The 14,398-nt window shown below is 42.4% G+C and overlaps 1 protein-coding gene across 6 annotated transcripts in view; it reads right to left on the reverse strand.

Annotated features, from left to right (window-relative positions):
• The window catches only part of myo5aa (myosin VAa), a 243,849-nt gene extending 231,346 nt beyond the window's left edge, over positions 1-12,503 (reverse strand). For 2 of the 6 annotated variants that reach the window (XM_087981138.1, XM_087981137.1), the window contains exon 1: positions 11,812-12,500. In XM_087981138.1, coding sequence (XP_087837264.1) covers positions 11,812-11,838 — 27 coding nt within the window. In that variant the 5' untranslated portion in view covers positions 11,839-12,500. Of the gene's footprint in view, positions 1-4,130; positions 11,409-11,811 lie in introns of those variants that run through there. The other 4 variants (XM_087981139.1, XM_087981135.1, XM_087981140.1 and 1 more) reach the window with 4 other exon arrangements.
• Positions 12,504-14,398: the final 1,895 nt, after the last annotated feature.

The raw sequence follows: 14,398 nt of genomic DNA on the forward strand, positions 1-14,398 counted from the left end.
TCTACTAAAATTATGCCCTTCAAATCAACCAACTGCACCTCAGACCCAATATCTGCTTGTAACTCACCAAGGCTGTCCCAAGTTGTAATTCAGCTGCATGCGTCCCAGTCATCCTCAAGATCTGAGATGCGTCAATATTGCCTCAGTGGGAGCATTTGCAACCAGATGAGAGGGTTGAGAATTCAAGCCTCACTCAAGGACTGGAACATAATCTCAGTTGACTTTCCTGTGCAGTATTTGCAGCTCATTGAAGGATATATTGTCTTTAGGTGAGGCAATAAACCTCTGTACTCTCATCTCACTGTAAAAATGTTCCAGTGGTACCATTCAAAGACCAAGGGAAATCTCCCTCTGGCTTGGCCATTGTTGAACCCTCCTTATTTAGGACCTTGCAAACCTGCACCCTTGACCTCTGGAATGACAAGGGCAGCAGGTGCATGGACACACCACTACCAACAAGCTCCTCTGCACTGTCATTGGGTGAAAACCATGGAACTCCCTTCTTAACTGCAGCATGGGTGTACCTATGAGCGCGCGCGCGCACACACACACACACACCTCCCCAGCCTTGGACTGAACCCATCAAGAAGGTACCACACCACCAACATCAGGACAGACTCCAGTCGCTGAGGCCCACATCCTGCTGAACAAAAGAATAAGCCAACATCATCAAAACAGATCATCTGGGCATATACCTTATTGATATTTGCAGGATCTTGCTGAGTGCTAATCAGTAACTAGATTCCCTGACATCACAGGAGTGACAACATTTTAAAAGAACTGAATTGGTCGTAAAGTGCTTTGAAACACTGAGAACATAAAAGGCAGAATATGAGACCACAAGTGCTGTCCCCTCATCCGACCATCCTGCCACTTTGTTTGGAGTTTGAGCAATGCTGCAGGAAACAAGACGGCAACCGGACCAGATCTTGGTAGTTGAGATCAAATTCAATAATAGCCGATTACTGGAAAACAAATTGATTCCTTGGCCATCAGATGGCATCTAGGATCAGACATGTTGAAGATAAACAGCTGGAGCAAGGTCCCAATGTAATAGTGTGGAAAAGCAGAGATACAAGAATGGCAATGAACCAAAGGTCGTGAGGGGTCAAGGGTACAGAGAGATGGGGGCAAAGGGTAGAAAAGTGCCTCTATAAAACTGAGAAAAATGGAAACTGTTCTAAAGCAGTCAAAAGACAATGGACTTAAATACATTCACATGTACTTCTCTACCCAAGTTATCCTTGAAACAACGATTTTCAATCCATTGTAAATTTTGAAGAGTATGGCCACCCATTTGACAACATGCTCGACTAGTTGTCCTGATCAATACAAAGCATGATTAATAATGAAATGATTTACTTAAAGAGTACCATTTTTTGCCTGGAGAACCTATAGCCAGCGTTTCGGTGGTAACTTAACAATGACCCTCCATTGCTTCCTTTATTATTAGAGCAAAGCAGACCACACAGAGCTCAGTAGAATTATTAAAGATTAACAACTCCCCGTGGATATGCAAAATGTTTAAAGCAGATGTCCAACATTTTATTTCATATTTACATGAAAACATTACATAACAACACTGATTTCACACTGTTTAAATACACAACTCTTACAAACATATTAGGAATCTAAACTAATTTCAGATAAAAATTTGAGGGAAATGTCGAAATAAATACAATTTCAGAATATTTGTCAGGAACCCTCCGTATAAAAAAAGGAAAGAACTTGGTGTGCTATTCGACATAAAAATACGTTTGGTTGAAGTATTGCATTTCTCACATTGAAAACTTTAGGCCTGAATAAAAACTGAACACACTGGTCCGCAAAATAAAGGACTGTGGACCTGGAAATCTGAAACAGAACAGGAAGTGGAGAAACTCAGCAGGTCTGGCAGCATCTCTAGCAAGATAAATGGATTCAACGTTTCAAATCCAGTAATCCTTTATCTGACATTAAATGTTCTGTTTTTCTCTTTACAGATACTGCCAGGCCTGCTGAGTTTCCCCAGCACTTCGTGTTCTGGTTTCACACTATAATTTGCTGATTTACTAAAACAGGATTTATTTCAGGCATAGTACACCGGCAGACTGAATTCAGGATCAGAATCTGAGGGAAAAAAGCTAATTTAGATTCTTTGGAGGTGATGGTGACAGAGGACATTTGAATCCTATATTCCCAAAGTTTAATGTCAATGCAAAGCCAAAACCACTGACATCAAGCCTGTGCTATAAATACACTGTTGGAAAGGTCACTGTCAAATCAGTTTGCCACCTCCAACAGATTCAAACAAGGTCAACTACATTGAGTTAGTAATCAAGGACAAATGGAGGGAATCAATGCAATTTAATCCTCAACAGAAAAATTCTGTAGTACTGAGTTACCAATGCATTGAACACAATTGAGCAAAGGAGGACTGTCAACGGACAGTCCTGTAACAGGCGGTGTTGCTGGTTAACATACTTTGGAAGCCACTCGATAGAATTTCGGAAAACTATCCAATGCCGGGGTCAAAACAGAGTACAAAAAAAAAGGATGACACGGATCTCTCTGCCAGTTACAGATACAATAACCAAAAATCATGCATTAGGTATACGATAATAGATACAACTTTGCAGTCTATGTGGACAATCTATCCTGTAGGAGAAAGTGAGGACTGCAGGTGCTGGAGAGCAGAGCTGAAAAATGTGTTGCTGGAAAAGCGCAGCAGGTCAGGCAGCATCCAAGGAGCAGGGGAATCGACGTTTCGGGCATAAGCCCTTCTGCTCCTTGGATGCTGCCTGAACCTGCTGCGCTTTTCCAGCAACACATTTTTCAATCTATATTGTAGGTCCACTAAAAGGTTAACAATTTTGTTAGGAGTGTAGGATAATCCCTTGGTGGAGGAGTAAAGGCCAAAACTACACTTATAAATACATAGTACAACCACTCAGAGGTTCACAGTATATTAATGTCAATGTGTTGATTCCCTGAGACTGTAAAGATGGTCACACTCGGTGTACAGGAAGAAATTGTGTTTTCTTTTTGCTGTTGTTGCTGCCAGACAGAACTTGAATTGATCATACTCCAAACCATTTCATACCCAAATGTAATCACTGTTGGTGTACAAACAAATGTAGCAGATAGTGGGATCTTGCTGTGCATAAACCAAAAGCAAATGAGACAAATAACCAGATCTTCTTTTTTGGTTTATATCGACTGACAGAGGAAATGACAGAGGAAAACTCCACACCTTTTTAAAACTGTGCACAAGATTGTAAAGCATAGAATTATCATAGAACCCCCTACAGTGTGGAAGCAGGCCATTCAGCCCATCGAGCCCACACTGACCCTCTGCAGTGCATCACATTTAGTCCCAATCCTCCATCATATCCCTGTAACTCTGCATTTCCCATTGCCAACCCACCTAGCCTGCATATCCCTGGACACTATGGGCAATGGAGCATGGCCAATCCACCTAACCTGTACATCTTTGGACTGTGGGAGGAAACCCATGCAGATACGAGGAGAATGTGCAAACTCCACACAGACAGTCGACTGAGGGTGGAATCAAACCCAGGTCCCTGGCGCTGTGAGGCAGCAATGCTAACCACTAGCCACCATGTTGCTCGTTAAATACTAACTAACAGACAAGACTTTGGTTGAATGTTTCATCAAAATACAGTAGATAAATTGAAATTTTAGACCTCTGACAGAACTTTAGATTGGTCAAGCTTGTTCAAGTTCTGAAAACTATCCTCCATTGCCAGCTGCTACAATCACTAAGTATTCCTACAACCTTTAGTATGATTTCTACCCAATGGAGAGTACATTAGGTTTGAAAATGCAAACATTATTGTTGTTTTAATTAAAAAAAAAACAGAAAAAAAAAAGGATTCTTCTGCAACATGTCATTGTTATCCTGGCAGCAAAGCAACTGGTTATTTAACAAGTGATGTTTATCTTCCCCATGTACCCTTTTCTCCAATTGACATTTCAGAACCTAATTTTATTCCCAGTCTGGCTACATAGAATTGGAAGTCTGACAACATTAAATTAAATTTGGCAATCGAACAAAATCCAACTGTGGACCCAATTGTAAAACCAAGCATATTTTGGACTGTGCATAAAATGACAGAATAAGTACTTACTTTCACATACACAAAATCCCAATCCATCTGAAAATCCCCTCAATCATGTAATATGTGTTGGGAATATTTTCTGCTTATATAGATGCCAGGTACACACAAGGAGGATGTGTGGACTGCAGCCTTCTCACTAATAAAATGGAACAATTTACTTGTAAAATATTGAAGTACATGATAACCCCTCCTCCATAAAACACACAGGAAACAAGGTCACAATCGTGACGCGAGAAGCGAACACAACATTACTAGGTGAATGAAGTCTTTTATACATAGCCCTAAAACAACATTCCCATCATCCAAATGAGCACAAGGGAACAGGCTGTTTGCAAGGACATGATAAATTTAGCTTTGTACCCATCAGATGACAAGAGCAGGATTATGTGCTGCAGAAAATGCCGAATTATCATTGCTCTCTTGCTGGTTCCCAACCATCAAGTTTGCGTAACCCTTTCAGAGCTTCACTGTGATGACAAAGACAGGATTTCACAAGCTGTTCAGCCTCGTAGCAGACCACAAGAGCCCTGCCTGGTGATTACGTCACGTCCCAGAGGATAGGCTCAGCTGGTACTACGCAAGTGAATGACCCTGAAAAATACCACTTCAATTCAAGACTGAGTCTCTGTGAATAAAAGACACCCCCTTTCCTGCTTCACTACATTTAAATATTAACATTTACTGGTGCTGAAAGTTAATCTAGGATTTCTCTCAAATTATTCATCTTTATAATTTACCTTTTTCAAAATATTACTAAAACAAAAATTCAAATTCTCCAGCTGGTATAAGAGGGAGAGGAAATGAATTAAACAAGCCACTGTGTACCACTGTAACCCTGATGGGAAACAGACAAGATATTGTGCTGGGACTGGGCGTTATTTTAATTCTAGAACAGATTTGATTGCAAAGGCTTGTCATCATTCCCTACTATTGTGCCAGAAGGCTACAAAATAACAGGTCACAAATTACTTCTCAGTATCAAGAACCTTAAAAAGTAGAGACCAACAAGAAAGGGAGTAAAAGGAGACAGTAATTTGAATGTGGCATGCTAATTGGTCAGGAATTGTACATCATGCACAGGTTTTCATATTAAGAGGGTGTGGCTGATAGAGAATTGCCAGGTCAGTATTAACAGCTCCTTATTGCCTATATAGAAGCTGACTCTCTGGTTTGGGTTGCAACTGCAGTTGTTGATCTTCAGTACATTACCAAAGTGGCCATTGCCCACCTGGGAGCCCAAGGGTAATGGACATCCCAGACAAAAGTGAGTCTCCTCTTCTCTCTACAGCCGACCTAGAAGAGGTTCTCCTCCTCTCTCTACAGGCCTCATTCCTGATGATGCCTGCATGGGTCATCTCAGCTTTACTTCTTGAAGTCATCTCTATAGGGATCAGAAGCCAGCACCTCATCAATTTTTTGCTTTCTTATCTCCAATGTCACGGTTTCTAATTTTAGCAGCTCGACTAATCATTAACCCGTACAGATCAGCACACATGCTTGATGCGTAAAGACATCAGATTTGGTTGCAATGCCACAAATATTGAATAACTTAGTCTTAATACTGAAAATTCATGTTTAAACAGATGTGCGGAAAATGAATGAGAACAGGATTGCCTATCATAAACAGAACATTCAAAACTATCTTTTCGGAAAGATACGACTCCCCTACACCTAAAATCCATTACCTTCTTTCTTTTTTGAAAACGTACCCAGAATATCCCACTTAAAAGTATCAATATTATAGAATCTTGGAGAGCACACATTCTCCTCCTCCACAAAAGGGCACATCTATTAGATTCACAAAGCTCCCAGCTATATTATGATTGAAAACTGTGTGTGAAAAAGCCTGCAGAAATATTTGTACAATTATTCCTCTGTAATATTACATGGAGCATGTTAAAAAGTCACGAACAACAGTCCCAATGACTGCAGTTAAATACACTGCATGCAGATATTAATGAAGTGGTGATGACAGTGATACAACTAGATTCAACGTCAAATTAGGTTAAGAAAAAGCTCCTATTGCTGATCACATTACGACAATCCCATCTGCAAATGCAGGCCTGGGTGTTTGGCAAGAGCATTGTGCTTAGCTGTGGTTCTTTACCTTCACTTCTGTGGTCAAGTCAGTTGGCAATATTCACTGTCTCGGCTCACACTTTATTTTCCAATGACTTAGTGTGCAATTTCACTGTGTGAAAGTGCTTGCTATCATTTTCATAAATCACCTAAAAAGTCAGTCATGCAATAACTTATCATGCCATTAAAACATAGAATGCTTAAAAAGAACCACAAATGCAAGACCTGGAAATTATAACATCCAAACTTTTATCAGAAATTCACAGATTTCTTCCCTTAACGTGCATCCCTTGCCCTTTTTATCCCTTTACTCATTTCACAGGATGAGGGTGTTGCTGGCCTCACCCTCATTTATTGCCCATCCCTAATTGCCGAGAGGGCAGTTAAGAGTCAACCACATTGCTGTTGGTCTGGAGTCACATGTAGGCCAGGCCAAGGAAGGATGGTATGTTTCCTTTCCTAAACAACATTAGTGATGGGCTTTTCCAACAACTGACATGGATTCATGGTCATCGTTAAATACTTCATTCCAGATATTTATTGAATTCAAATTCCACCATCTGCCAAGGCGGGATTTGAACTCAGGTTTTCAGAATGTTATCTGGGTCCCTGGATAAATAGTCCAGCGATTAGACTACTTGGCCATTGCCTCCCCCTTACATTAACAAACAACATTAATGTGAGTGTCCGAACAGCTCCACCCACATCATTAACTTCCCCAACATATGCACACACACACACTGCAGCAGTTCAGGAAGACAGCTCACCACCAGCTTCTCCAGGACAATTAGGGATGGGCAATAAAATAATGGCCTCGCCAGTGACGCTCACAACCCATGAACAAATTTTTAATAATTACTATAACATTAACATGTAACAAAACACAGGAAATCAAATTCAAGAAAAAAATAACAGCAGTCATTTCAAACATCAGTTTTGTATAGGAACAAGGCACAAATAACAAGAACTCAAAAAGAACACTGAACAATGGCTCACAAATGTTACAAAATAATTTATTGTCAGTGTGCAAGTGGCACAGGAAACAATCAAAACAGGTTCATCACGGACCTTGCATACCACTTGACAAATGTGCTGATTGTTTGATTTATCAGGGGATTAGGCTTCAACTTTAAAGTGCATTTCGAATTTACAAGTGCAAAACTTCAAGAGGATGCAACGAGTAGCTGGAATGTAACATCAGCTTTGAGAATTTACTCAATGAACTCCCATTTGTTCACAGCATGACAGTTCTTTAAAAGTCACTGGGTCAAAATCCTAGAAGTCCTACTCTAATAGCACTGTAGTGGTTCAAGAAGAAAGTTCACCAGCGCTAAGGACAATGGCCCAGCCAGCAAAGTCCAAACACCATGAATGAATAAAAATAAAACTTACTTCCACTAAGATCAACCATGATACAAACTAAATTATTGGTTCAGACTTGCAGCAAATACAATTATGGCATTTAGCCTCGAAACAAGCTATTTATTTTCAAAGCTGAAAATGTGTTGCTGGAAAAGTGCAGCAGGTCAGGCAGCATCCAAGGAACAGGAGAATCGACGTTTCGGGCATAAGCCCTTCTTCAGGAATGAGGAAAGTGTGCCAAGCAGGCTAAGATAAAAGATAGGGAGAAGGGACTTGGGGGAGGGGTTTTGGAAATGCGACAGGTGGAGGGAGGTTAAGGTGAGGGTGATAGGCCGGAGTGGGGTGGGGGCGGAGAGGTCAGGAAGATGATTGCAGGTTAGGAAGGCGGTGCTGAGTTCGAGGGATTTGACTGAGACAGGGTGGGGGGAGGGGAAATGAGGAAACTGGAGAAATCTGAGTTCATCCCTTGTGGTTGGAGGGTTCCCAGGCAGAAGATGAGGCGCTCTTCCTCCAACAGTCGTGTTGCCATGGTCTGGCGATGGAGGAGTCCAAGGACCTGTATGTCCTTGGTGGAGTGGGAGGGGGAGTTAAAGTGTTGGGCTACGGGGTGGTTGGGTTCAAGGCCATCGATGTGCACTCCGATGTGCACTTTTCATAGGAAGTTATCAACATTTGAAAACGTGACTCCCAAACATTTCTTCAATGTTTGGAAAAAATCAAAAATTCATTCATCAGGCATCCTATGATAGAGTTTAACTTCTTCTGTCATGAAACACAATGCACCGAAGTTTCAGAAATATCAGAAATGCATCTATTATCCTCATATGAGTGTGTATACACACACACAGGAGCAGGGACATAGAACATTACAGGCCCTTCGACCCTCGAAGTTGCGCTGACCTGTGACACCAATCTGAAGCCCATCTAACCTACACTATTCCATTACCTTTAAAGTTGGCGAGTCTACTACTGTTGCAAGGAGTAGGTCATTTGGCCCTTGAGCTTGCTCTGCCACTCACTATGAATGTGGCTGATCAGTGCATGACCTCACTCCACTGTTCTCCTCTTGTACTCTTTGACTCCCTTGTTAGTCAAGTATCTACCTAATTCAGCCATTGAAATATTCAATGGCCCTGCCTCTGCCACTTTCGGAGGAAGAATGGTAAAGTACGTCCCTTTCAGAAAATAATTTAAATGCTGTGTAGGGCTAGGAAGTTAGGATGGTCATTCTTGGGACTGAATTAAATTCAGCTGGAGTTTCAAAACCTAAGATATCCACGTGAAATGGATTTGAGGCAGCTTCACCCCAACACATCAGCAAAAGTATACAGTCCTCCAGCAAAAGAGTAAATTACTGAAAGTGGCCAGAATCAGCTTAGTGTTGAAGAAATGATGCTATTGTTAAAATAAATTGCTGAAACAAAGTTAAAGGATAGTCAAATTCACTATTTGCCTTAGACTAGGCCAAACTGTTTCTTTTAAAACAAAATGCTCACACTGACTAAAACAGAAAAATGATTCATTGGGGCAGCCCATATTTTGGCAAGCAGGAACTTTTTTTTTTACATTGCACTCACCAGCAAAACATGCAAAGTCCTACATAGCTCAGAACATTGAGTATTGGAGTTGCAACATCATGTTGAGATTGTACAGGACATTGATGAGGCCACTTTTCGGATACTGTGTACAGTTCTGATCATCCTCCTATAGGAAGGATATTATTAAACCGGAGAGGGTTCAGAAAAGATTTACTTGCTGGAAATGGAGGGTTTGAGTTGTAAAGAGAGGCTGGGACTTCTTTCACTGAAGCGTAGAAGGTCAAGGGGTGACCTTACAGAGGTTTTTAAATCATGAGGGGCATAGATAAGGTGCTTAGCAGAGGTCTTTTCCCTCAGGTGGGAGAGTTCAAACCGAGAGGGCATATCTTTAAGGGAACAGATTTAAGAGGGACCCCAGGGGGATTTTTTTTTCATGCAGAGGGTGACTCATATGAGACAGTGGTAGATACAGGTACAGTTACAACATTTAAAAGATATTTGGATAAATATGTGAATAGGAAAGGCTTACAGGGATATGGGCCAAACACATGCAAGTGGAAGTAGTTTAATTTGGGAAATTTGGTGGGCATGGATGAGTAGGACCTGAGGGTCTGTTTCTGCTGTATGACTCTGTGAGAATGTTCCCCTTCTCCCAAGAACTCAGTAAATTCATACATTAAGCCCTGAGCTGGAAAACAAAAAGTTGGAAAGAAAGAGAAAATCATTCACACTTTTCCTCATGATTGTTATCCAGACATCTACAATGAAAGTACTTGTGTGGGTGGGAGGCAAGTACAGGGTTAGACTGACTACAATGTCTTTAGTTGCCTCATCTGCTGCCACACATCATCCCTGTTCATATAAGTGGGCAATATTGACAGAAGAGAGATATCAGAGGTTGTCCTACATCTGCAGAAATCATGACCCAGAGAAAATCTCCTTCAGGTCAACTGTAAAATCAGTGTAACGCTGGAAATCAGAAGTTAATCTGAGGTCTGACCTGTCTCTCAAGTGCACTCTAAAGATCCCAATGACACAATTTCAAAGGACAGCATGGTATCAGCGTCCTGGCCAATATTTATCCGCCCACCAACATCACAGAAACAGATCAGCTGGCCATTACCAGATTGGCTGCTATATTGCAATGGGGACTACATATTAAAAAATACTTCACCAGATGTAAAGTACTTAGAATCCAGTGGAAACAAGAGTCATTTATAAAGATCAGTCTTTCATTTGCCAATTTGGTAACCGTCACATCTGCTGCCTGAACTCCCAGTGTAAACACTATAATGTTCACCACTGAATCCAGTCCCAACCATAACATGAATGTCCAAGAATCATTGTTGCAATGGACTACATCAGTAAAAATAATTCATCAGGGGTATACACACTCAAATATCCACTAAGAAATTGAATGCGTTGGAATGAATTAGTTTCTGGGAATAATGCGCTGTAGAATATTAGGAACTATAGAACACTTAATGACATGATTATGGCATTACTCCAGTCAGATATATTCTAAGGCACGTTAGGTATTATTACTGTTATTGAAACATTTTCACACAATCAGAGTAGGTCAACAAAGAAGCAATTAAATGACGAATGATTTATAAATAGATGGACCTGGCTGTTGTCTAAAGGGAAATATAAGGAATAATAATTTAGGAAATGAGCTGTAAACAGAAGGGGCAAGGAGTATGAACTACACCCAGAAAATACTAGAGAAGCTCACCAAATCTGGCAGCAAGTGTGGGGAGAGGGAAAGAATAGAGTGAACGATCACTGATGCTACCAGACCTCCTGAGTTGCTCCAGCATCCACAGGATTTAGTTTTGATGCTACAGTATTGGTCTGGGAAGCAGCCCTGGTAGGTTTTATATCCCAGGAGGACGCTGACCACCAGGAATCAATCACTCCCCACCCCCTCAGTTTTCCAGGCTGGGCCCAGAAATGGCTTGGCGAGCCGCTCCATTTTACTGCCGACACAAACCCAACACGGCGAGGTGTTAGAGAGCGAGACAATCCTTTGGGAGCATCTCAGTCAAACGCTGTGAAATTAATCCGAGCCACAGCGCCGTTCATTCATTTCTGGTGCCAAACGCTTTGGTTGAGGAAGTGTCGATGATGCGAAGTCAGAAAGCGCTTTGCTCTTCCTGCTTTCAGTGTGTCTCTTTTTGTTTAGGCCAATAAATCAGCAGCTCGGATACATTTCCTTGACGTAGAGAGTTTTGAGAATGGGGAGAGAGGAGGTTAATTTCTCCGCGTCCAGCACCAATGAAGGGTGGGGGAACTGTAGAAACTCAGCAATTACAGGTTTGGGGCAAATCGGAGCCGCTATATTTCTACGGCGCGGGGGGGGGGGGGGGGGCTCCATGTATGTGAAATGAATGGAATTTAGCTCCTCTTCCCCTCCACCCCAACAGACACACACACAGCTAGATGGAACATCACACCAGAGCTGTTCTCTACCTCACCACTGAATCACAAATCAAAGCCAAGAATATAAGCAGCGATAAGGACCACATCCCCCAGTCTCTCCTCCAATATCCATTGTTCAATAGAAACCCTCATTCCTTCTCCCTCCCTCCCAGTCTGACCCTCTTTGCAATACACTCGACAATAGGATGCACCGCGGTGATCTGCAACCGGCTGACCGGCCTGAAGGAACAAAACCAAAGGGAGGGGTTGGAAATGTGAAAATCTGTTACCTTGGTGAAGAGTTCGGATGCTGCCATTCTCCCGTGGGGCGAGTCAGTGCCTGTGCTACCGTCCGGACCAGCCTCCCTCCCCACTGCACAGCGGTTGGAAAGGGAAGGTCGGGGGGGGGGGTTCAGTCAGCTCCCACAAAACATCGGCTTTCCAAAGCAAGAGGAACCTCGGAGCAAAACTGCACCCAGCGCCTTCCTGTGTCCCTCGGAATCTCAGCCTAAGGTATCAAACGCCATGTTACCTGTGTTACTGAAATGCTACCCGGCTGTGCATTCTGGGTACAAGAGAGATAGACCTAAAGATGCTTTCTTGCATGAGAGAGGGTGAGAGAGAAAAAAAAATCTGAGCTCAACGTGCCTCCCATCGGCAGCAGCCAGTCAGCAAGTGTCAGAAATCTACCCGGAAAGACAGCGCCACCGCTAGGTCCCGGGGAGCTCTGGAAAATATGCAAGGCAGAGGAGAGAGCCTGCAACATGCTCAGAGTTACTCCGTCCTCACTTGCCTGCACCAAACTCTGCATTGACCCCACACTCAGACTCCACTCCATTTCTAAACGTTTGCAAGCAACTGATGCACTTTAACGCGTTCGGAATTTGTTCTGGGAGTATTTTTCTATTTGAATTTAAACACTAATTAGGTGACATCTCTTGCTCGCATGTGATTTTAAAATAAAAATGTCAATACGTTTATAAAGAAACAACTCGCACTCCACATTTCTTGTGAAAAATCACACACCAACAGCTAGTGCTTCCAATTAATCCTGTTGGACTAATAACCTGGTGTTGTGCGATTTTTTAAACTTTGTACGCCCCAGTCCAACACCGGCATCCCCAAATCATTTCTTGTAATCGAGTTAATTTTCAGAGCTGGGTTTGATCTATTTGCATTTTTTTAAGATCAGAATGGTGCTGGAAAAGCACAGCAGGTCAGGCAGCACCTGAAGAGCTAGAAAATCAACGTTTCGGGCAAAAGCCCTTCATCAGGAATAGAGGCAGAGAGCCTCCGGGGGCGGCGGGGGGCACTAAACTCTGGTTTCCAGCATTTGCAGTCCTCACTTTTGCCTAGTTGATCTACTTGCATGTCTCCCTGGGGATGGGTGGTCGTTCTCCAAGAACCATGAAATCTGGGGGAAAAAAAAACAGTACATTCAGGAGTAGCCTGGAATAAAAATGCAAAACGGCAGAGAAACTCGACAGGTTTGGTTGCATCTGCGAAGGTTTCGAGTCTAGTCTAACTCTCCTCACTTTACAGATACAGTCGGCCTGATGAGCTAACCGCAGCCGTATTAAACAGCTGCAACTTATTCATATATGAGACACGATGAGCGAAATTGAGAGGAAATTAGAAGGTAAATTTATATTTGCATATTTCGTGTCGGGGCATACTGTCCGGATACTAATGTTGAACCTATCTAATGAAATCAGATGGACTGAGGACTATTGTGGCGCAGAGATAGTGTCTGAGCGAAAATGGTTCGATTCCTGGCCGTATAGAAATAGGCCATTTGGCCCAACAAGTCCACACCAACCCTCCGAAAATTAACCCACACATTTCCCTCCGACACATGCGCCTAACGCTATGGGCAATTTAGCTTGGCCAATGCACCTGACCTGCACATCTTTGGACTGTGGGAGGAAACCCACAGGGAGAATATGCAAACGCCACACAGACAGTCGCCCGACGCTGGAATCGAACCCAGGTTCCCTGCCCTGAGGCTGCAGTGAACACATCTTAAGAGGTTAATGAAAAATAGCTACATGATGAATCAGACATTACACATTTGGACAGGCCCTGTTAGGTTGCAATTAGCAGAGGCAATACGTGAAGGAATATACACAGGAAGTTATGGTCGGGGGTGCGGGGGGAAGTGGGTCCAATACGAACCTGTTATAGAGCATTAGGCAAATATAAAACACAGGGATATGGGGAATGAGTAGAAATAGATGTCCTCAGGTAGATGGTGCACGATGGTGGGCTGAATGGCTTTCTCTGGCTTCATTTGTACAGACCTTCCCAGTTCTGTAGATGTACACTGAACTTGTATTCAGTGATGGGACGCTAATACCCTATCAGTCAGTAAACTAGATTGCAAATTAGGTGCCATGAACACACTCAACCTGCACTCCGGTCGCAATGGGTCCGAACATCTGGCTCCTCTGACAATTTTAACTGCAGTCGTGACTGTCCAAACAATTTGATTTTGCATAGTCTAATACAGCGCTGTAAATAGGACTAGCCACTGTATAGGTAACACCGTCTGCTGTAGCAATTGCTTTTCTATGTATTTTTTTAAAATCACTCAAATGTTAAATATTTAAGTTCAGAAATATCTTAAGTGTAGGTACTCCTTAATTATTTAACCACGTTATTTCAAACAGCACTCCCATTTAGAGTGCAAGATGATATTGGCGGCAAGTGAGATGACGCTTGTTTCTCCTTATGTTGAACCAATTTGATGTTAGTCGAACTTTACGTCGAAAACCCCACTACATCTACTCAGAGCAGCTGTTAGTACTTTAAGGTTACCTGGATGCAAATTTGGAGATCTAGAACATGTATACAAGTCACAGAATCCAGTACCACTGG

The sequence above is a fragment of the Chiloscyllium plagiosum genome, unplaced genomic scaffold (genome assembly GCF_037043375.1).
Source record: "Chiloscyllium plagiosum isolate Xiang-an unplaced genomic scaffold, Cpla_swu_hap1 HiC_scaffold_39, whole genome shotgun sequence".
In the NCBI taxonomy this organism is placed as follows: Eukaryota; Metazoa; Chordata; class Chondrichthyes; order Orectolobiformes; family Hemiscylliidae; genus Chiloscyllium; species Chiloscyllium plagiosum.